The sequence below is a fragment of the Pseudomyrmex gracilis genome, unplaced genomic scaffold (assembly GCF_002006095.1).
Source record: "Pseudomyrmex gracilis isolate BER0280 unplaced genomic scaffold, ASM200609v1 scaffold_202, whole genome shotgun sequence".
NCBI classification, from domain to species: Eukaryota; Metazoa; Arthropoda; class Insecta; order Hymenoptera; family Formicidae; genus Pseudomyrmex; species Pseudomyrmex gracilis.
In genome coordinates, this window is record NW_018020786.1 from 118,990 (window position 1) to 143,617 (window position 24,628).

Genomic DNA, 24,628 nt, shown 5'->3' on the forward strand with positions numbered 1-24,628 from the left:
AGAAAAAAAAAAGAAAAAATCACGAGCGTTATGTTGTTTTTTTCCCTATTTTTTTCTGGGACATATCTCGTTATAAATTGCATTAGAGATTTAAAACCGCCGTTATAATTCTCTCTCGACGCATGTAATAAAATATATATCTTTTAACTGTTACCACGCTAATTACTCGGACGCATTGCGCAAAGTAGATTTTCCTGGCGTATTAATATTCTTTGGATTGCCATTTAATCGCGCGGACTTTTTGCCGCGAAAGAAACCCATTGGAAAACCGATAATTTCCCTTATAGCGCGAGTTTCCTGTCGAAGGATCGTGAAAAAATTATCCGTTTTCGGGTCTTTGTCAATCGCTCAAAAAATCAGTGCGCGATCGCGCGCATCAGCAGGAGCTGACATTTAAATCGAAACCGTTTTTTTTTCTGAGAGAAATGTCCGTCACAGAGATAGAATAATACAAAATAAGCGGGAGGAGGTGTGAAACAATTGTCATTGATTGTGTAAACACAGCCGTTTCGTACACGTCATTGACAAAATGTTGCGTCTTTTTTCTCTCCGTTTGTGCACATTCCAGAGCACTTTGACGACAAGACGGAACGTTTAGAATTCTCGTGCAAGAGTGCACACATACGTACACGGCCAAGTTCGCCGTCTATGTCGTCTCTCGCGTGCGAAATCGACGACAACGTGAGAGTATCGTGCACTCACACAGCGCGCGCAACTCTTCTCTTTCTCTGTGTGTGTGTATGTACGCGAGCATAAATATGTGTATACTGCCGGGTTCCCAAGTAATTCGCGCAATTTCATCTAAATTCCGTAGCGACGAAATTTCTCGCGCCGCGTCGTCTCCTAGCACAAGCGAGCGAGCCTATGTAAACGCGCCGCGCGCGCCTCATACGAATGCTCCATTTGCTTTCGTGTCTGTGCGCGCTCGAATTTATGCGAGTACCGCGGGATGTACATACCGCGCTCCGTTTTCATGTGTGTGTAGCGCGAATCTACATAGATCCTGTATATATGTAGTTTCTTATGCTTTGTTTATTATCGGCGCGGCGTTATATTGTGAAATATGATTAGATGCATCGTGCTCTCTCCTCTCTCTCTCTCTCTCTCTCTCTCTCTCTCATTGTCTGTCTCTCTTTCTCTCCCCTTCCGTACTTTGTCTTTTGTTCCCGCCCATGTATGTCCCTCGGCGACTTTTCGCGCGACGGCGATTCGAAGCATCCTAGACATTCGAGCCTTTGTGCGCACGACCGATACTCCAAATGCCATCGCGTAAATATCCGCGGGAATGCTTATCGTGCACGAGAGACACGCGACACACAACTTCTCTCTTTCTCTCTCTCTCTATTTTTCTTTCCTCCTTTTTCTCCCTAAATTAATTCACACACTTGTCGAAATCTTTGATACGAGTTTTTTTTACCGACATAGTCGAATAATCGCTTTACTTATCATCTCGCGACTTTGTCGCGCTATCGCGTAAAAATCGAAAATTCAACGTGCAATATTAATTTCACCGTTTCAAAAAATTAGCATACGTAGTCACATCTCATCACCCCCGATTTGCAAGGTGTTAAAGAGTACACGAACGCAGTTGTTGTACCGTTCAAAAGCATCTAACCAGCAAACAGACTTTGAGATGCGTGCCGTTAAAAGCGACGTTATCCGCGCGGTATCTCATACCGATTTTCAACTTCCCATTGCATATAACGTGACTCGAGTAGAATAATCACGACGGTTTTATCTCTCCGCGCCAAATCGTTTCGGAACGCAACGCTCGTAACGGAAAATCGCGTGCTCGTATCTCGCGTCAGAATGAAAGAGCTCCGTGTATATAAAAAAAAATATATATATATATATATATAATATTGCGCGAATATATATACACGCATACACCTCTATATACATATATACGTACACGGAGACGTGTACAAATCCGCGAGAAAAGCCACCGCCTATTTCCCGACGGAGCGCGCGCTTTCGCCCGCCCGATCTCGCCCGCCCGCTCTCGCTCGCTCGCGTAAATAAGCTTTTGCGTTTTATTCCTTTCTTTCATCGTCGCTCGCGGTATATTTTTCCCCGTCCGCGCCTGCCGGGAATATTACGCATCGCGCACACTTACCCAGGTAACCGAGAAATTTGCCCCTCCGGCGTGTCAGCCTCGCCCTCGCGGAGAGAGTCGCCTAAGTATCATCGGTCGACTTCCAGTCGGAAGCACTCAGTCTGTATATTCATCAAACTACAATTTCCTTTCTCATAAACAAGACCATCGAGAAAACAAAAAAAGCGAACAGCTGAAAAAAAAAAAAAGATAAAGAAAAACAGCGAAGCCGATAGATAACGATACCGAGTGAAAAGATCGTGTTTTATTTCGAGGAGAAGGGGATGGTGTGTAGAAAGGAGAACGCGCGCGAGAGAAAAGCGTACCCACTGTTCTCTCCCGCACGTACCCCTTTTGCCGGCGTATTTCTGACGCGGATGATACACACACGCGTGGCGACGCTGTCGCGTCTCGCCCTATCGGTCGCGCGTTATCTTTAGTAATAGCGCCAAGATATTCCAGGGTGAAAGAGGAAAAAGTCTGACGCAAACACGAGCCGGATAACGATTCCTCTTCGCGAGCAGCCCCTTTGTGTCGCGCGCGCGCGCGACAGAGAAAGAGATAGAGAGAGAAAGAGAGAAGAGACGATCACACAACGCGTGTATTTCTTTAAAGAGCGTTCTCCGCTTCGCGATCAGTGATCATCCGTAATGCGAGGTGGCGAGCGAGGCGTGTCGTAATGGCTGCTGCTGCTGATGTTGATGTTGTGCGTCTATTTTTACGGTAAGGAGGGCTGACATCCATGACGACGACGCGTTCGCGCTGCCAGCCACGTCGGCGTGTGCAATGCATAAACGCGCTGCTGCTGCTGCTGCTGCTCGAGGTCCATCAGCGCATTAACAATTATATTACGGAAGCTCTGTTATGCGCGAGCGAATTCATACCTCCAGGCCCTGAAAGGAGCAGCGAGGGGCGGCTCTCTCACACACAAAGGGAAAAAAAACGCACGCCGCGGAAAGAGGGAGGTCTGTATCTCCTCGTTAGATTTCCATATATGCGCGTTGCAGGTTAGAGGAATGAACATCGTGTGTACACGCTTCTCCGCTACGCCGATCTCAAAACAGACGTGTCGGCCGAGTGATGACCAATCTCTCTCGAGATCGCGTTACTCTCTTTGCGAGATAAAAATTCTATTATCTTTCGTGTACGCGTGTATAACATTGAAGAGAGTCGCTTTTCTCTTGTATTCAGTTATTAACAAATCTTGGCAACTTTCTCCTCCTGGTTTTACCAGCTTTGATCGCGCGCTGTCGCGAGAAAAAAACTGAAAAAGGAAGACGGGAAGGTGGACGCTTCGGTTATCCTTTAGTTGCGTCGTAACAGTGGAAGCGATTTGATCTTTCTTCTCTCTCTCTCTCTCTCGGTCTCTCTTCGAAGGACCAGTGTCATATTCACGAGGTCGTGGCCGGATGGAGTCGGAAAGAGAAAGAGAGAGAGAGAGAGAGAGAGAAGGGAAAGCGAATTCAAGGAGAGCGGGGAGAGAAGTTGGTTCCTACCGGTGTGCGGCGGAGGGCAGAAACAAGCGAGTGGCACGGTGAGGGCGAGTAGTCTAGGCGAGACTTAATTAAACAGCGGGCAAAGCCAGGTTAGTTCACAAAGTGACCGCGGCACCTACCTATCCCCCTGCTTGTAGCCGCCACCATCAACTCTCGACTCCGGTATAGCTCGTTGAGCTCCTGGGATACACGGTAACCTTGCTGAGTTCAGCGCGAGGAAAGACCCGGGGCACCTGTGCTTTGGTAAGCTTATTCGGCAAGACGGACATCGATTGCCCCGCTCGGGATACCGATAGTCAATGATTCGATTATTAAATCGGAAGAACTCACATACATGAGAAAATGAGATTTCGCCGACTCCGATGCTTTGGTAAGATCATTCGGCAAGACGGACATCGATTGCCCCGCTCTGGATATCGATAGTCAATGATTCGATTATGAAATCAAAGGACGGAATAACTTTACGCACGTGTAACCGTGAAGATGAGGCTTCGCGTCGAGTCGAACTCGATAGAGAATTGATAGACGGGCAAACTTCGCCGAAAGTATCTTCTTTTTTTATTTTTATTTTTATTTTATTTTTTTTTTTAAGCTTCTGGACTTTCCGATAATCGCTTCGTCGACTCCGGGAGATGGAAGAACGAAGATTGTCCGGCATAGCGACTCCTTTGACCGTAGTCACGTATCTCCTATCGCTGGTTCCTACCTCGCTGCCGAAGTGGGAGAGGGAGGTGGGTCAGTGAGCAAGGGGGCACCGGACGAGGGAAGGGTTTATTTTCGCGGGGTGGCGCTACACAGCACTCTCCGCTGCCGGCTGGCGGCACCGTCGCCGCCCAACGTTCTTTTTATCTCAAAGCCGTATCCCTTTTGCGCCTCTTCTGTATTCCTCAATTTCCAATGAGTCGGAATACGACATGAAACGCTAAACTGCCACAAAGGGGGTAAGCCGATGAGCGCGGTCGAACCCTTTGCCCGGTCTTTCTCTTTCCCTCTCGCTTTCTCTTTCTCTCTCTCTCCTCTCCTCTCTCCTCTCTTTCTCTCTCTCTCTCTCTCTCTCTCTCTCTCTCTCTGTGCCTCTCGCATTCTCTTTCGCCGTTCTCCTCCCCGTCTCTCTTCCGTCGTCAACGACGGGTCAGGGTGGAACCTTTCCTCTGCGCTCTCTTTGAATTCTTTGTCACAGTGCATTAGATACGCTCTTGCCGTGTCATTATTTGAAACGGGAGTACACAGAAAATTATGCAACAAAAAACGACTGTTCGCGTACAAGCGGGCATTCGCGCCGGGGAACGAACGGGACACGACGACGAGTACCCCCTATCGTCGTCATCGTCGTCGTCGTCGTCGTCGTCGTTATTTTTGCTTTCGAACGCTGTTCGAAAGTTGGATCTCTTTTTCGAGCGGCGGGAGAGACTCGTTCGTTTCTCGATCGCCGCTCGCGCGCCCATTCCTCGTGTTCATTTTACCGACAATGACAACGCGCTCGTTCCGCTCGACGGGCCCCGACCCAACTTCCGGCATGCGCACACACCACCCGCACACCCGAGTTTTCCAATGTTTGTCCACTGCGGTGACTTTGTTCGCTTCTCACACAAGTGAGCAGTGGAGACAAGCGCGACATCACGCTTTGCGGGACTCAATTAATCGGAATACTAACGGATATAGGCGGAAGGTGTCTCTCTCTCTCTCTCTCTCTCTCTCCCCGTATACGCGAAGAAAGGCAATCCTTGGCACGATTCCGTGCGCACACATATATACATGCACATCACGAGAAGCAGCGGAGGTGAACAATGTTCACGCGTCCGTCCTCCGCCCTGATTTACGTGGCTACAATATCGCGAGGGTTCCGTCGTCGTTCGCTATAAAAACGTTTACTTCAAAGCAACGGCGGATGCCGTTGCTTACGACGTAGTCGTCGCCACTTGTTGTCGTTTAAATTCTTGGAGAATAAACTCTCTCACGCTAGAACGAGCAGTTTGAGTTTTCCGAAGAGACGGGGGGGTTTAGCTCTCATTAAAATATCAAATTATTCTCGCTCAAAACAATCGGTCCGGCGCTATTTTGTTAATTTCAATCTCAACAAACCGATCGGCCGTGCTTTTGCTTTTTTTTTTTTTTTTTTTTACGTGTTCCTGGCATTTCGCAGCTGGCGGTCGCGCCAGCGCGTGAAATGATTCTTCTTCTTGTTCTCTCGGACCACGTTGGCGCGCAGCGTTGTCCGTGCGAAACAACACACGAGAACCGTCGAGTCGATTCGGCAAAAGGGATGGTGTGACGACGATACCGGGCGTGGGCGGCGACGGCCGAAGCAGGGGTTGAAATGCGGGAAAGTCCCTCGGGTCCCAATTACACCGACACCCGATCCCGGCATTACGGCCCGGCTAATTCGAGGGGAGAGTCGTATATAAATCTCGGCGAGTTGATTGTGCAGTTTCAATTCCGTTTGTCGCCCGACGGTTGTTGCCGCCACCCCCGACGCGACGACGCGGGAGATAACGCGCGTCGGCACGTCGTTACAGTTGCTTTTTCACCGAAGAGATTAATTCCGCATTAGGGTCGCGCGCGCGCGCGCTCGACGCGGCTCTCGCTCGATTGAGCGTGTCCTATAACCGTAACCGGATACGATTGAACGTAATGTTTGTCATTAGAGACAACTACCGTCTATATATATATATATATGTATCGTGTATTTCTTTCCACCGACAATAAACGACAATACGCGGCACAGTTTTACAGTCCGCGTGTTGAAATTTCTTTCGAAATTCGCGTTTACGAATCCCGAGAAGAAAAAGTTTCCGTATCTCGTTTATTCGCGAAGCGTCAAAGAGAGCGTGCCGGTAAATATGATTTCCAGAGTACAACACGACGTGATCGATCGAAAGAAAGAAGAACGATCAGAAAGCAGAGAGAGAGAGAGAGTGTTTTTTCTTTTTCTTCTCTCGGAAAATCTCACGGCGCGCAACTTACGAGGCGGTTACGACGCGCAGATTGAGGCATCCACGGGAAGGGGTGAGATGAGAGGGATGTGGGTGGGTTTGAAAAGGGGAGGGAGGGTGTTCCTCTCTCGACAGGTCTCGCGACAAACGGCTCGGCTAATTACAAGGGAGGCCGCAGCTTCGTGTAAACCGACGGCAAAGGCAGCTGTCGGTTCCCAGGCTTTCGCGGTTCCGAAGGTTTACGCGCGCGTCGGGAGCTTTTTGCTTTTGCGTGAAAATGCCGTCGTCCGTTCATTCGTTGGGAGAGAGAGCTGCGATACAAAACGAGACATCGTCCGGCCAGAATATCCGCCAATGGATCAAATCCAGAAGCCGTACGTAGCCGCGCTTCTTCCCGGCCGTGTTTGTTGTTCTTTCGTCGTTCGCGCGTATCGTTTTAATACTAATATTTAGCGCGGCCGGTTAAGTATCGCGCGTACTTAGTTTGAGAGAAAGAGAGAGGGAGAGAGAAAGAGTCCAATAAAGATTTCAAGTATAAATACGATCTTCCGCATTTGCGTAAGAAGCGCCAGAAGAAACGTGAGAAATCGTCCGCCTTACGAGTGTCGATATGGTGTTCGCAGTTCGGTTACGAACGAGAAGAAAAAAGTATTCAAAAAAAAAACTATGACGCCATATTTTTCCGTTCCTGCATCTCGTCGTCGTCGTTCATTGCTGACGCACGAAGATCAGAAACGGAACAATTTAGTTCGCGTTATTTTACGTATACACCGACAACGTGTTTTCGCACACACTATAAATAAATCTCAGTTAGTCGTAGAAAAATCATAACAATTGTTTGCGCTCGTGTAATTGTTAGATCCATTAGTGTAATCGCAAAATTGCGCTCGAGAAAACAATCGAGTGGGGAATGAGAGAGGGGGGAAAATGCTCGCAAGTTCGTCAGCGAACCCGAAGGTCGTTGCACTTTCGCGTATTATTATTACGGTCAGAATTACGTGGCGCTTTGTTGCATTCACCAGAGCTGCGAAAGGTCATCTTATTGTTCCGCCGTCGACAAAGTCGCGCATCCAGCGCGCCGGCAAACTCTTCCCCCTCCCCTTACTGTCATGATACCCATCGAGGAAGGAAGCCGGATTTCTCCGGCGCAACCCCTGCTAAGATAATACGACCACCCACCCGACGGGAGGTCGAAGATTTCAACCTTTACCGAAATGCCAAGCGGGGGCTTTAAACGGGCTAATAACGTTGCTCTCTCTCTCTCTCTCTCTCTCTCTCTCTCTCTCTCTCTCTCTCTCTCTCTCTTCCCCCCTCGCCGTCACGCGGCCGTCGTACTATATCGCGCGCGTACGATTTCGATTCTGTCGCACAAATTGCCCGTAGAATTACGTATAAAGTGAACCTTCCTTCAATGTCGCCGACACTCGTCCTTCCCTTCCTTTCAACGTAATATAGCGCGTCGTAATGACGAAAATTCTACTTTCGCGAAACAACATTAATATCGTCGGATGTCACATCGGATTTTAATTAGCGTGCTCGTACACACACCGTCACGTTTTACACGTTTGCGCACATTCTTTCCTTATTGGGGCGATTGCATATCCAACCAATCACAAATAAACGCGTGGGCTATTTTCTTGATATTTTAAACTCCTAAGCCGGATGGATGGCTTGGCAAGGAAAGGTTTCGCGCACGTGTGCATCGCACACGTTGTTCCGCGGGAAAAAGGGGTGTGCAGCAAAGTACTCGATCGGAAAAACTGTTGACGGATATGCCCTCGTTAAAGCACCTTGGAGTTGTCGTTGTCATCGTAGTAGTAGTAGTAGTAGTTGATGTCGCCGACCGGCCGTACGGTAAAGGTTGACACGGTATCTCTTACAAGGCAGTCATTAGTCGAATGAGAGGAGGAAGTCTTACGAAGTGCCTGCGTAAATATCCGTGGGACTGGCTGGTCATCAATCATGTTAGAATCCTGCGAGTCGTGCGCGCGCGCCCGTGCTATGCACGAAATTACGTATCGCCTTATTGCATCTCGCGCGGCTACGACGACGTGTCAGAAAGAAGGAGACGAAATTATACCGAAGGGAGAGAGAGAGAGAGAGAGAGAGAAAACCCTTCGTAATAAACTATTATTTTTGTTTTTTTTTTTTACGAAACAATATCTTCCTGTCTTCTCGACGTGGAAAGTTAATCCATTATCTCGATATCACACGCATGCGTGCCGTCGGCATGTAAATAAATGAAAGATATATTCTCCTTGGAGTGTTATTTTCCGACAAGATTTTACTTGAAAAGTATTAAAAATATATGTACAGGTGCTCGCGAATACAAAATACACACGGGACGTCTCGACGTCGCCGTGTAAACGATAACGTCGTGCGAGACACGCGCGCAAAACGGCGCCCGTACATTGCTAGAACGGATAAAGATATTGATAGGACGCACAATACGGGGGCCGGACTATTTACTATATTTGCGATATCATAGGGCGAATAATGGTTTCGCTTGACGTTACGGTCGGAAGGACGACACAGCAGGGGAAAGACGATGAGACGAGAGAAAGAAAGAAAGAGAGAGAGAGAGGGAGCGAGAAAAAGAGGGCGGATAGGATATTCCGTGAGACTGGCTGTCATATTCATGTATTGACACCAAGCTGGTTGACTAATGGACTGCTGTTGTCACAGGCTCGTGTTACCGCGAGGGCCTGGCCTCGTCGCGCGCGCTTTTCCTGAGAATCGACCGAAACACATTCGCAGTCTCTGTACGTTCCCGTTCTCTCGTGTTTATCGAAAAAAAATTCCGTGCGAACCATGAGTCATTTTAAATAACAAAATTTCCCACGTGTGTCGAATATTTCGCTTTTATTTTATTTCATTATACGTTCGCCGCGCTGGAATTTATTGCGTTTCACCGATTCACGGTAGTTTTGTTTTAATTGGGCGATTTTTTTTCATCGATCCCTCTAGTTCATCACCGAGAGAAGAGACTATTTCAGTTATTTTTTTCTTTCAATAGAACAGCTCGCGTCTTGTTTCGTGTAGAGCCGCGAAATGGGCGTGTGGCTCGTTCTTTCTGACTTTTATACATATTTATCGAGCCTCGCATTGTTGTCACGTCAGACGAGACGTCGACATTGTCGGGCGTCAAAACCTCGCTGTGTGTTACATCTGCGAACGGAGGGATCGGGAATCCGATTCTAATTTTTTGACTAGAAATAGGAATTTTGAGTTTTTTTTAACGAGACCAAATCGCGATGCACGAAAAAGAAGGCAACCAAAAAATACAGTAGATTAACATCAACTCGTAATTGACGCACGCAGTAGGTAATTTCATCGCGCATTTGTTTCTTACGTTAATGCTTGCGATTTATGCAAATTTATTATTTACGACAGACTATACGTAACGCACGAATCGGCGTAACTTGCGAGTTGTATCCTTCTCGCCTATCGATCCGATATTTTATCGTGCGCGATAACACCTTTGGTTTCGACAGGTGACGCTCAGGAATTTTATCGAAGACACGTACGTGTGTGTGTGTGGGTGTGTGTATAAGAGCACACGAGATAAAAACTCAGAAGATTGCAGAAAAAGTTGTGTCAGACGATAAAATTTGAGAAAAACACTAGAATATAGTCGCGTGAAACCGAGTTGCGTGGTTATGAGAGAACGAACCAGACAATGAGCACACAAACGGCAACCGTTTCAAATTGCGATTACGATGTGACATCCGATAATACGAGCTCTCGTTCGGGCGATCGCGGTCTTTGACCCGAAGCCGTCTCGCTCCCCGTTAAAGACACGCGAAGACGCCAAAAAAAACGTCGAGAGTTAAGAGCGAGATTAAGGGCGAAATGTAATGTTACGGAGGGTGCGGGTTAAAGTGCGGAGATTCCTCGGATAATACGACTCACGGGAATCGATGAACGAACGAACGAACGAACGAACGAACGAACGGACGGACGGACGCGACCTTTATAGCGCGGTGTCTCTACGGCTTCTTGATTTATCGGCGAGTTAAGCCTCGCTTCGAAAACTCGCTTGAGGCGCTCGATGCGCGAGATTACCGTGTGTGCGTCGCCGGCTGATACAACGCGGCAACGTGTGTTTGTCTCGGCCGGAGTCAATTTTTGACGCGAAAGCTGTAAACGGACGGAAAAAATGGAGATGCGTTAAGAGATGCCACCTGTAAACTCCGACCGAACTCTGACGTCTCTCGCGGATTCGGTACCTCGTAAAGACACACTCCTTCTCCTTCTCCTTCTCTTCGACTTCCCGTGATTCTTTCGACGAGGTAAAATCGCAGTTCGAGCTCTCGCTCGGTACTCACCTCGCACCTTCTGCTCGTCTTGGAGCTGCCGCTCCAGGCTGTCCTTGACCTCCCGCTCCCGAAGAACGTCCATTTTCAGCTCGGCTGTAACGCACACAAGATAATGGGAATTTAGTTAACATCAGACGCGCGCACACATACACACACGCGCGCGCGCTTACACACACACACACACACACACATACACTCTCTCTCTTTCTCCAGAGTTCAAAGGGCAGCTTTGTCATTAACATTGTTGCAGATCTTTGCTCCCTCCTCTATCGTTAGTTTTAATTGTTTGGTTGCCTAGTTCACGCGCGCGAGAGACCGAGTTGTCTACTCCTTCCATGAATAATTACTAGAAATGGCCTCATCACTCCGAAATCTTGTCGCGGAGATAGACGACACCAAGTGTCTTCGGGGTCGTAAAATTTCCAGAAACGCTTCAGAACCTGAAGATTCATTTCAGCTATAGTCGCGCGGTTAATTTGACAATAAGAATCTTTACCGCCCATCTCCTCCTCGTCATTCTGCTGCCAACGTCCGAGAAGGCGCTGCGGGAAGATATCGCACGGTCGGCTGAGTTCGTGATTAAATCCAATGGCGATGGGCAGGCCCAGAGCCCGCGCGCGCATAGTTACCTCTAATAGAATTATATTAAGACATGGAGATCCCGTCTCTCTCTCTCTCTCTCGCTCTCTCTTCGTTCCTCCGCGCCTCTATCCGCTTAGTCCATGTTTCTCTCGCGTTTCCCTCCCGCGTACCTCTTTGTCTCCGACTTGTGCCCACGACTTGCGCAACTCCCTCGTTCCCGTGGGAGTCACCGCGCTAAATTAGCCATTTCGAATCTCTGCTTGAGGGTCGTTAGGACGAATCCTGGAACTCGTTGAACGGGTATTAAGAAACCCTGTGCTTTGCACGCGCGAACACAACGCGATGCAACTTAAAGACACTCTTGCGGCGCGACTGATGCGACTGATGTCGGAAACAGAAGACGTAAAAATAAAAAAGTCAGCAAGTTTTCAGGCTGATGTTCTGAATTATAGAAATTTCGTGGAGAGAAAAAAAAATGATGCTGCCTCCAGCAGCGTGGGGCAAATTATTTCGGAGACGATAACGCGATAAAACGGGCCCTAAATCAAGCAAGTTAATTCGTTTTAACGGAAGAAAAGCGACGCGACCGAACGGGAAGGGAAGGAGTCTTTTTCCTCTCTTCCAAGTTCATTCGCCTTTCGAATTACATTGGCGGGCAATGAGCCATGCGGCTCGTAACGCACGTCAGTTCGCTACCGAACGGACCGGCAGACTTTTTTACGTTTCTCACTAACGAGACATTGAAATTAACGTCAAAATATTTTACATCGTATTAATTGAAAAATATTAAAACAAAAAAAAAAAGAGAAAGTATCGATTAACAATTTTATTTATTAGCGCGTAAATACAATGTCAAATGTTTTTCGTCGTCTCATCTCGTCTCGAGAGAGTTTAATAAAATTTCGAAACAGCATGTAACATGTTTAACGCGCGTTTCGCAAGCTTTTAAAATACTTTTTCTTTCGCCGGCTCTTATACACATCGCCGTCGCATTAGCAGCAATTATTTTCCGACCCACGGGGGGAGTTTCCGTCATGAATCCAAAAAGTTTGACGACATACGTTTCAGGCATGAAAACGAGGTGACCCGAGAGAAAGAGAGCGAGAGAGACGAAGCTTGAACGGAGAATCAAGCCGGTAGATTAGGCAGAACCGCGTCGTCTCAGCAGTCTGTTAGCAATTTGAGAGCGTTTGCGAGGTCCATTAACGGCGGTAACTCTTCACGACCGGCCGCCACGAAGATTCAATTTGAATGCTAACCAGAATAGGAAGTTCGCGCCGGGGCCCCGTGGTATATACGCTGTTTCCCCCGCCCGCCCTTGTAGCCTCCGTTATCCCCTCGCCACCCTGTTATTGCCAATTTCGGCGCGTTTCTGCAGCCCACTTTGCGATCGTTTAGATTATCATCTCTCCCGGTTTCTCTTTCTCTCAACGGTTCTGATACCTTTCCCCCATGCTCCCGCCTCTCTCTCCCTTTTCTCTCGTATCTTCTACATCCCGCGCGCTCGTCCTTCCCGTCCTCCACCTACCTCACCGTCGCTCTCTCAAACGTTTCCGGGGATAATTGAACTTTATTAGAGATCGTCGTCGAGAGACGAAACACCAGCCCTTGCATCCCACCCCGGGGCTCCGGATCGACTTGATTCCGAAATGCTTTAACGATTATTCCGCTCGCTCCGCTCGTCTCTCCTTTCTCTCTCGATCGCGGAAACGCGTTTTTAAAATCCATGCTTCGACGAACGTCCTTCTTCTTCCGTTTCTTTGATCATCGTTCTCCGATCCTAACTCCACGAGGAAAGAAGCTCGAATCAATTTTAATAATAAAATTATACTTTTGCTCTCTCTTTCCTTCTCTCGTCGATTATAACTTTTGCTTAAAAGCGTTGAAAGCTGCTAATCGCACAGTCGAGCGTAATCTTCTTCTTTCTCGTCGCGGTATCTCTTTTTCAGATGTCACGCGCCTCTCTTAGTCGCGTCCGAGAGCGACGTCGTGTTTGCGCGCGCGACGAGACTAACTGGAAAAGTTTGTCACGATATAAAAAAAAAAAAAAAACCTGAAGATATCAATTATGCGAGCCGGGCGCCTCCACGGGTTTGTAGGGGAGAAACGGCCTTATTGAAATTTGGCTGCGGGGTCGTGAGCATTAAAATTGCAGGGATTAATATTAGCCGTGGTGAAAAGCGCTTTACGCTTTCCTCGTAAGGAAATGATTCTGGCGTGCGCGCACGCTGTACAGCGCTCGGTTATAAAAGCGCCCGGGTCGTTCTATCATTCTTATGTCAATTAGACGAGCCTTAATCGCGACCCGGCTCATAAACCGAGAATTATATCTTTAATTTTAGCGGCCGTATTCAGCCGGCGCTTCTTGCGAAAACAGGATTTCGCTCTTTCTCTCTCTCTCTCTCTCTCTCTCTCTCTCTCTCTTTCTTTCATTTTCTACCCGTTTCTTCTTCAACTCTGCGAGCGGGCGCGAGATCGTTTTTAACCTCACCCGACTGATGGTTGATACAATTGATGACTTCTTCCCTGTTCGTACCGTATTTTCAAACACATTTGACGTCACGGAGAAGCGTGCAGGCGGGCGCGTGTATTTTACACGTTAATATAATATATAATTTACGAGTTTCTCACCGGAGCGACGATATCGCGAGTAGGCTCGAGCGGGCCTAGGATCCGTTGGCGATAATAATTTTCACGGTGGCGCGAACACTCGCGTATAGTAACAATAACGGTGCAACGGAACGTGCATGGCACTGTTACCGAAGCGATTCATGGTTATTGATTAGTATATACGGTCCGCAGGAAGACGAGAGGAGACTGCGGCGGAGCGTTCACAGCCCCCCGAGGGCTTGTACCACGACGACGACGACGACGACGACGACGTGACGCTGCGCGTATACACACGTATGTATACATATAAATATACACACTTCCGCGAGAATATATGTATATATATATATCACTACACGTAGCTGTACGTATACTCCTGCGACGCTTAAGATATTCCGGAGAACCCTCAGGCGACCCTCAGAAACAACAATGTCAACTTGCCTGGCGCGGCCTGCAATCGTTTGAATAGTATAATGTAGTTTTCATGTTGCAATTCTCACTCTCTCTCTCTCTCTCTTCTCCCGCGCGTAAGTAGTACGCGCTTACGAGAGACAGCAGCACTCTTTCATCTCGGACTCGTCATCGCGAGATCGTCGATCAGTGTGTGACGCGTCATTCTCCAAACGTGATGGAGGATAGGAAATGAAACGGTTATAAAATTGACAGCTATTTGCGAGTTTAATTTTAACGGATCGCGAGAGAACGCTCGCGCGGTAATAAAGCGCGCGCGGGACGGATTTAACTGCCGGATTATTCCGGTATAATTTACAGCCCCGGGACACACGCGTGCGAGAGTCTGATATTTTCTTGCTCCAATCGTGCGATACACTTTCCCGACTACCATCACGGAAATATTTCCCCGCGACGAGAGAGATACACGTCTCTCTCTTTTTTTTTCGTGTTTCTTAAAAAAATATCCGTTTCAAGAGAAACCTATCGATTGTATTTGTTATAGCAGTTGCACCTGTGCGCTATATGCGCACACGTATGAAACAGATTTCGCTAATTCTCATTAATCACGATGTTGCGCTTTATTTGTCTACGAGAGGATTCGCTGCGGGCCACTGACCCGCTGGAAACGAGAATATTGTTGTTTCTACCCCTGCATTTTACAGCCGAATAATGATTAAGTATATACCCGGCAAGTTAATCCTGTCCTCGAGGCACGAATCCCTCCCTTGACGTGGCTCTCTCTCTCTCTCTATCTTTCGCTGAATTTCAATTGTCTACCAATACTGAAGCATTTCTATCTCGTCGCATTTGCGATTCCTCACAGAGATGTGCGCGCGCAACTTTCTTCCAGAAAGAGTTCTCACATAATTGAAAAATTATCGTACGGATACGTATAAAAAAAACCCCAACAAAAAACTGTATTGCTCCTCAATTAAATTCCGTATCAACTCTGTTACTCCGATGTTTCCGCAAATTTCCGCGAAATAAGCGTATTTCCTCCCCCTCCCCCCGCCCAGAATCCAACGGGAGAGGATACTGTCGGATGGGCTGTCGATAATAATTAAAACTTTCCCGCGCACTCGGCACAGTTTGACTTTGTCTCTCGGAGCAACAGCGCAGCCAATAGTTATTCCATGCGGATTACGGTTCTTGGCTAAGGGCTACAAGGGTTTCTCCTGTCTCCCTCGCCTCTCCTACGGGGATTTAAGACGGACTTAGCCCTTGTTCCGGTCGCTGACCACTTTGCCTCCCATTAACCATTAACGGATCTAACGAAAATAGGATTAGATCGCAGCAGCCGAGCTCTTCGAGTTCGGCACGCACTAAAACTGCACGTAGGTGGCGTCGGGTTTCTTGTCTTGCCCCGCAGGCCTCATTGGCAGATTATCGGAAAGGTTCTTGTCTCGTCTTATCGAGGACGCGCGAACGCGCCTCTCCTACGCCGATTATTCCGCGCGAATGGCAAATCAACGTTGAGCAAATCGGTTTTGCTCCGAGATTTATCGTCGTTCGCGAGGGAGAGATCGTTCGCGTGAAGGGATTATCTCTCTCTTCGTAAAATGTGGCGCGAAATACGTACTCCTCTTTCTCTCTCTTTTTCTCTTGAGTTCTTTTTCATTTACGATGTTTTTTTTTTTATTGCACGATTTTTCGCTCGAGTTTTACGTTTTACCGATCGCGTCGCTACACGCAGAAATGCGCAAACAAAATTGTTTGGTTGTAGATTAAAGTTAGCGTTTTGAAAAATTGTTCGCAACCCCCATCACGGAATCCGCGACAGTTGTTGAAATCACCGCATTCTTTTAATGTTCGTTTGTTTCCGCGCGCAACAACGAAGAAGTTGTGCCGATCGCGCTGCGCACAACCTGGATCTTTATTTATCGTTATTACGACTGTTCGCATACCAGTGCGTTCGTGGAACCGCGCGCGCGAGACATTAATGGCTCGCGATCGTAAAACGTTTCGCGCGGTGCGCGGCGAGAATTCTTCAGATGGTTTATCGAATAATTTCCTAACGACTTATAAGATGTATCCCCTTTAATGAGGATGCGCGCCTACCGTTTTTCTCTTGCACGCCGCTTAATTACTTGCGCGTCGCTATCGATTTACTCGAATCGACAATTTCCCTCTGTTTACCGATATAACGTTCCGATGCGCACGGAAAAAATTTTCCCCCCGTGTCTCTCCGCCTCGCGATAAATCGATACAATTTTTCTTACAAACGAAGAAAGAAAAAACATCTACGCGTCTCTTCCTGATCGGAAATTAATCAATTAATTCGATACGCACAAAAATGTCGCAACAGACGTGTCGTTTTGTACACAATTTGTTTATTTTGTTATGAAGTGCTCATCAGATTCGACAGCTAACAGTGTTTTCGTTTCTCGTTCCGAGTCTCGTCTTTCCTTGTGCGGATCCCATACGGACATAAATAACTGTCCGGTATAATAAGACATCACTGAATGGCTCAGCACCTACGCGCCGATAGCATCTTTATGGACGTGGCAGTCGGAAGTAGTATATTTTTTTAGATGCGCGCCGCGCCAACCTACCGGTCAATTATGTATGTCGGCTCATTCGTACAAGGCCACCCCTTTCGTTTTACGAAAGAGAGATCAACCCGATACAGTTCCTAGTATAAATAAGCAATACGAAGCGCTTAATTAATGAGAAAATTGATAATTAAACATACTCGGAATCAATTAAAAAAAAAAAAAAAAAAACAACAAACAAGAGAGATGAAAGGAAGAGCGTGTTGTATATGTGCGCGTGTGTATCCGCGCGTGTGTTCGTCACGCTTAAATTCCGCACTTTCTCGTCTAATCCTTCGCTGATGTCACGCGAGAACATTAGCGTCGTAGGCGCGGATTATCGCATGCATTATCCGCGATTATACGCATTAACTGACGAGGGGGTCGTCGTTTCGAAATCCAATTATCGCGTCACGGGTCGCAGAAAAAAAAGAGAGGGAAAGAGAGAGAGAGAGAGAAATATCTCTCGCTTCTCCCCTTTCGCAGACACACCGACGACATTTTCACGACGCGATAGTGTCTTAAAACGCGCGATCCGAAACGCGCTCCGTGTGTCTTTGGCTCTTATATTGTATACTTTTTTATCGAAAAACTCGGCGGGCAATAAAGCGCGCGCCCCTCGGTGTGCGACCGCATCGAGGTTCTTCTCTCTTCTCTCGCGCTCGCCGCGCGCGTAGTATGCGCGAATCGAAGCGGTCGCGTCGAGTTGTAACAAAATATTCGTTCCTCGCGGCAATAAACGACGTCGTTAACGACACACAAGTGTTCCCCTTCTCTTTGTACTTCTCTCACGCGCGGCCGTTACTACTGCCCTTTTATTGCCGGTAAATTACATGCTTTATTCGTCCGCGCGACGACCCGAAAGCAAACTATATAATTGAACGGTAGTTAAAACTGCGGTAGGTCAAGTTCTTCCTTTTTATCCTGAAACCTTTTCGAACGTTCGCTTTCCAACCCTTTGTTTTTTTTTTTTTTTTTTTTTTCACTCGTCATCGTTGTCATCGCCGCGCCGCGCCTCCGCCGCGTCGCTCGCGACGTTTTCGCTACTACACGTTAGTAATTAGCTTCTTTTTTGCTACCTCGCGCGATCGTTAGGCTCGATCGCGGTTTTTAATTTAATTCCGTGGAAAACGCAGGCAAATTAATTTGCATCGCCTCGCGATCCCGTGCGACGTCTGATTACGGAATACGTACGAAAATTGCGATAATGCGCGATGCGTGCGCGACGCCGGAATTACGCCTGAAAAATTACGCCATCGGGAGCGTAATTAAATTTCGATCGTTATCGCGCGAAATCGGCAAGGTTTCCGAGAAGAGAAGGGAGGAAGCGACCGCGCGCGCGGGCGCCGCGCTCTCCCTTCGCGCGCGAAAGCCTCGTCTTCTTTCTTTCCTTCGTTTCGCGATGACACTTAAATACCGACGGCGATAAAATTCACCCCACGATACGGAACAAAGTCACGCGGATGCGACAGGGGAAAAGGTGCGAGAAGAGAGAATTCCGCGTCACAAGACGCTGCTCGTTTTCCGCGTCCCCATCCTCCTCGCAAATCTTCCCACGACGACGCCGTAAATTTTCGGTTTATAATCGTCGTCGATGCGGAATTACCGAAGATTTCGAGTCACCATTTTGTTACTTAACTTGTGGTGTGTATGCGTGTTACAGGACGTGTTGCGAACGATCGAACACGTTGGGATCGATGCCTCCGCGATCGTTAAATCCGAGATTTAAGTGACGCTTTTAAGTGACAGCGCGACAGAAGAAACATCACGGTGATGTGTCTCGCGCCTATTTTTCTCTAACGAGATTCTTCCCGCCCCCTCCTTCCCTCTGAGATCGTCTGTCAAGTGAAATCCGGTTTGCGTTCATTCACAAGTAACAAGTGCGAATCGTTAAACTCTAACCGCGGAAAATTTCTAGTCCCGACTGTCTGTCCCGCTTGTCCACTTCCACACCGCAATATTATTTAGGACGTCATTAAGAGAAAATTATTTCCCTCCTCTCCGTTGGAGACAGACACGAGTATTCGGCGCGGCGAAACGGGGTGGAGTCTCGACGCGGCGAAACTTATTTGCACGCGCCGGTCGAAAGAAGCTGGTTCGGGACGGGCCGCGTGCGGTGTGCGCAGCTTCTTTTATTTTATTAGATAAATAATCAACCAGTTGTTCTCTCCGTGTTAAAGAGAATTTATTAGCCCCCCACCGAGAGAAAGAGACCCCTTCCCTCTTAAATTCTTAGCTCTCCGATTCTCTTAGCCTCTTTGCTACGGCCTTCTTCCACTTCCACCGTGTGTTCTCCCAAGTGCTTCTCTCTTCTCCGAGCATCGCTTCCCTCTCTCTTTCTCTCCTTTTCTCATGGTGGGTGCGCGTTAATTCTCAGTTCTCGCTTTTTCTGCACTTCGTCGTTTCTTTTTGCGTCACCGGCTTATATCGGGAACACAAGAGGTTCGGTTTTCTCCTGTTATGCTTTCTTTAATTGACAATCCAAACACACACACACACACACACACCCTACCCTACCGTTCTCCCGTGCTTCGGTTTGTTCCCTTCTTTTCCCCATCTCTCTCGAGTGGGAACGCCGCGTCCCGCTCGGCGACATTGTATTGTTCCCGCAATTTTTATTCTTTTCCCCTCTGCGAGAGATACTTCTCTCGCGCATACCACACGCGTCCCGTGAATGCGTGTACGTGCTGGTTCCTACGTTGCATCCGGCTCCGCGTTCCTTCGCGATTTACGGGTAACAACCAGGGCCCACCCTGACCCGGGCGCCAACAAGTCTCATTAGAGGCGCCTTACCGAACGGACAGTCGCAAGCATTGCTCACACAAACGAGCCGAGAGAGAAACGAAAATAGAAATATAATAATAAAGAAAAATTTTAAAGAAATGTATTTTGTTTTTTTTTTATTTTTAATTAAAAAACATACGTTTGAGAGAAAAATTGAAACGCTCGATGATAAAGGAGACCGCAAGTCGAAATTTTTCGTCGGTTAATTGTTTTGTGGTTAAGTGTAATGGTTTTTTATTTGGCCAGTCGAACGATTATTCCGTTTGTTTTCTTTCTCCCGTAACGGCAGTTTCGCTCTCCTCGCAAATCCTCGACAAAGACTCGACTACGGACGGTTTCCGAGGGTAATTAAATATCTGCGGTCCGGACACGCCAACCCCAATGCGCGCGCTACCTTAACGATTGTCTCTAGGTCAGAGATCAACTCTCCTCTCTCCACACACGTCCGTGCCAAACATAGACATACGCGACGGAGAGAGAGCGTACACTCTTACGACCTGCTCTTAAATGGGATACACTTACATACGTGTATATACGTGTATATAGAACGCGAAGGGAGCAAACCGCCAACCGAACTGGCGGCTGTGCGAGAAGCGGCACGAAGAATAGCATGGGAACTATTATGCTTATTAAGGTGGAAAGTAATAAATTATAGGCGGCTAATAATGGGAACCGCGAGAGGCGTAATTGATGTATGCAGAGGAAGTTGTTCTGGTCTGGCACCGGTGCTGCGCTCCTCTCGGATATGCGTGTAAACATACACCTACGTTGTACGTAAAATATATACATATATATATATATATGTATATATATATATAGCGTGTAGAAAATATTTAATAGTATAGAAAGAGGTTCCGCTCTCTCTTATCTTCCGAGCTTTCTCTCTCTTTCTCTTTTGTTCTCTCGTAACTCAGAAGCTTGCATTTCCTCTTTTATACCCGTGTCGTTTAAAATTTGAAAATTAGATTGCTCGCTGTGCGCGCGCGCGTTTGCATGACGGCAATGCCTGTTCCCGACTCCTCTCATCTCTGTTTTATGCGAAAGAAAATCGGCACGAGTTTTCTCTTTCTTTTTTTTTCTTCGCTTCTAACACGGGTGCTATAAAAGTGCACCAGCTATTTATTGCCGAGCGTCATCACATAGAACGATTCTCTCGGGGTGTGTTCGCGCAAGAGGAGAAAGGTCGCGATGCGGATCAATAGACCTATTTCGCGCTCTCAATTAAATCGACTGGAATATCGACGCTAATCGAAATAAACAGTCGGCGCGCAATAAAAAAGATACTATTTATATATATATATATATATGTGTGTGCGCGATCAACAAAGAACACACATTTTTAAAACAGCCGTTTTATCAAGCACTTTATGAAAACGTTTCTTGCGTACATATTTCTCGATGTACACGTTGACAAAAGTCAATTTATACAGTTTTATCAAACGTTTTAATGTTTAATAACGCACAGAGAGAAGGATGCACATCCATCAGTATATTTTTTATTCTTATTGATTCACGGAAAAGAAACAAGTATGTGTGTGTGTGTGTGTGTGTGCACAAAGGCAATGAAAGAAACAAGTGTACCGTCAATATATGCGCGTACACAGTTTGCGCGATAATGGCTGTTCGCCGAGCGATATAGAGATAGCCTCGGTTAGGGCTATCTCTCCGGGAGGAAAAGAGGAGGGTGGGTGGGTCGTTGGCTGGCAGGGTTAAGGCATAAATCAATCAGTCCGCATTGAACCGAGAAGAGGCGCAGCAAACCACCGGCGTCACGTTAGGCGGTACGGGTCGGAATGTTTGTTATCAGCGTTTCTGTTTGCGTTGCAAAACGCTTCACGTTGTCTCATTGGGAATGCGAGAGAAATAGAGAGAGAGAGAGAGAGAGAGAAATAGAACCGCCGTGAGAGAATCCACTCGTGTGCGCCCGTCCGAGAAAACCTCTCTCGTGTAACAAACAGATTAACGAAAATATCACGTCTCTCGTTTGTATCTCTATCACGGACAACGGCGTCGGTAATTCGCGTTTCGCTCGTTACGTATAGATACCTTTGCTCAATAGCAGCGCGTTGTGGCCGCGCGCGCATCTCTTGCTTCTTCTCTCCGTCGTCGTCGTCGTCGTCGTCGTCGTCGTCGTCGTCGTCGTCGTGCCGCATCGCCGCTTGCGGTAATGGGATTTCACATGAACCAGCCTCCCAAGCAGCGGCGGCGCGGCGGCCAAACATCGCGGGAGTTTATGTAGCGAGGTGCGGTCGCCACGTTGCAGCCACCGTGGAGAGCAGGACACGAGGAAGAGGGTGGAGAAAAAACAAAGAAGAAGAAGCCGCAAGAAGATACAAAGAAAGCGGCGAGACGTCGTCGCTCGCGGCGAACGAGGAAAGTGCCGGGGAATTGAGGGTGGAACAGAGAGAAAGGAAGGCACAAAAAGATAGGGGCAGAAGGAGAGTTTGCTGAAAGAAGGGGGGAGGGGGAGAGAGAGAGAGAGAGAGAGAGAGAGAGGAAAAAAACAAAAGAGAGAGAGAGAGAGAGAGAGAGACAAAAAAAGACGTTGCAGCTTCTACAATTTTAATTAACCCGGTACCAGGTACACAGAGCCGATCGCGATCGAATCGGGTGCACGATCTACAAGGAATCTACATAAGATCCTCCACTCGCGGCTACAACTCAATCCCCTCTTTATATTCCGCGCTCGGAAAGCCTTTTAACCGAGGAGAGAGTCGTCTCCCCCTCTCCCCCGTTGCAACCCGCGCCGGACACATATAATCCTTAGCTTGCATTCGGTCCGGCCGCGGCTCCTACGCTTCTCTTATCTCGTCGAGGATCGAAAGATAGCGACCTCCGGTTCTCCTCGCTTACCTTCTACCGCTAGAATCTCATATCGTTCTGCGTACGACATGTTACGTGTATATGTACGTATAAGTACATATACAGCGGGGGGACACACAGAACAGACTCACCCCTTATTTCTTTCTCTCTTTTTCACCACGAAACGCTCCCTCGTTCTTGCGCTTCCGAACTGTTGCTGTCGAGAGAGCGGAGCTAATGATATCTGAATGTACCTGCTTACACACTCGAAAGATCATATCTGATACAAGTGGCCGCATTTGCTTTGCCATTAACGAGCAAATATTTTAACAGTGAGTGAAAAAAAAAAAAAAAAAAAAAAAAAACGCGCGTTTTTCACGAGAAGAATACACGCGCCAAAATTGTCGAGAATATATTTTTCTCTCGGTAAATTTTTGTTACGAAACATATGTACATTTATCTAAATTAAATATTTAAAGTTTTTGTGTTTTTGTGCGAAATTTGGATTCTGCGCGCGATATTAAACCGACGTAAAACGCTCGAACGAACATTCTCGTGTGTAATGAGTCGATCGCGGTTTTCTTCTTCGTGGCGTCGGTGTTTGCGCGCATATATAAGACTCTACGTTTCACGATGTATTAGCGAGTTTACGAAATCCGACACGGCGGGAAATGAGAGGATAAAGAAAGAACGCTTCTTTCGAGTCTCTCTCTTCAGCATGTCTGCGATAATGACGGGGCTGTCTTTGGCGGGAACAGGCCGGACGAGCAATATCAATAATAACGCGCGTCAAGACAAAAACGAATAATAATAATCAATAATAATATTCCGCGTCGAAAGCATCTCTCGTCCGCGGATTGGCTCGAAACCGATGAACACAAATGCGGATAAGTTGTGTGCGTACACATATGTGTGTACACGACGCCACGTACATACGTATACATACATAAGTACGCGAAGGGGGCACCGATCTCGTGCCGACGGAGATGCACGACTGAAGGTTGGTAACACGATAGTGGCCGTATGTAAAACCATCTGGTGTAAAACGAGCTGCTGGCTCGTTCGAGTATTAAATCGGGGCCTCTCTCGCTCTTTCTGACTACTTCCCTTGCGGCCTCCGCCGCTCTTGTCGATCCTCGTCGTTGCCGCGCGCGCGTTTCCTTTTCCTTCTTTTTTTTTTTTTTTTTTTTTTTTTCTATATACCGCAGCGCAGCAGCGCCCTTTATCCGCCCCCTTCTGCCTTTTATCGGTTCGTCTGTCGATCGACTCACGCAGCCCTGAGTCTCTCATTCTACCTCTTTATCTCTCTTTCTCTCTTTCACTCGCCTCCGAACGAACTCACGAACGTGCACGCGGAATATCTGTTAAGCCGACCAGCAATAACCGCCGCGCCGCCACATTCCGAGCTTAACGTCGCGACGTGCGCCAAATGAACTTGTTAGTGTTCACGGCGTTGCGCGTGTCGATTTCTCGATCGCCCGACCGAGCGCGTCTTTTCCTATTAAAGTCCGCGCGCTTACTGAGCCAAGTTAAAGAGTCACGAAGCGGGATACAAGTCTTTCTCTCTCTCTCTCTCTCTCTCTCTTTCTCGCGATCGCAATTAAAGGTAATTCTCTTCGTGTTAACACAATATTATTTTGAACAAGTAAAAGTAACGTGGGGAAGAAAGCGTCAATCACACGGAAATGGTCGTTTATTTTTATTTATGTATTTTTTTTTTTTTTTTATCAGATCCCAATCCTCTTTCTTTCTCGAGAAATTCGCCCGTCACGAACGGCCGAAACCGCTGTCGTTCAAGCACCGATATGCTCGACGCATTCCTAACGCGCTAAGGCGCGGTAAACGTATTAGCGATTACGACCCTGAAAATGACAGTTTGTATCGGCTAATGGGTAATTAAATCCCCGAGATTACACGTTTCGTTCGGGAATTTATTAAACGCGCCGCGAACTCTCGCCGATACTTTATTCCGCCGTATATATCGGACGACGCGACGTTTATAAGAACCCGCCACTTAAAACCC

At 47.5% G+C, this 24,628-nt stretch overlaps 1 protein-coding gene across 4 annotated transcripts in view; it reads right to left on the bottom strand.

Annotated features, from left to right (window-relative positions):
* LOC109858392 (dachshund homolog 2-like) overlaps window positions 1-24,628 on the bottom strand; it is a 179,661-nt gene that overhangs the window by 32,840 nt on the left and 122,193 nt on the right. For all 4 annotated transcript variants that reach the window (XM_020435577.1, XM_020435576.1, XM_020435578.1 and 1 more), the window contains exon 8: window positions 10,853-10,936. In XM_020435577.1, the coding sequence (XP_020291166.1) occupies window positions 10,853-10,936 (84 nt within the window). The remainder of the gene's footprint in view (window positions 1-10,852; window positions 10,937-24,628) is intronic.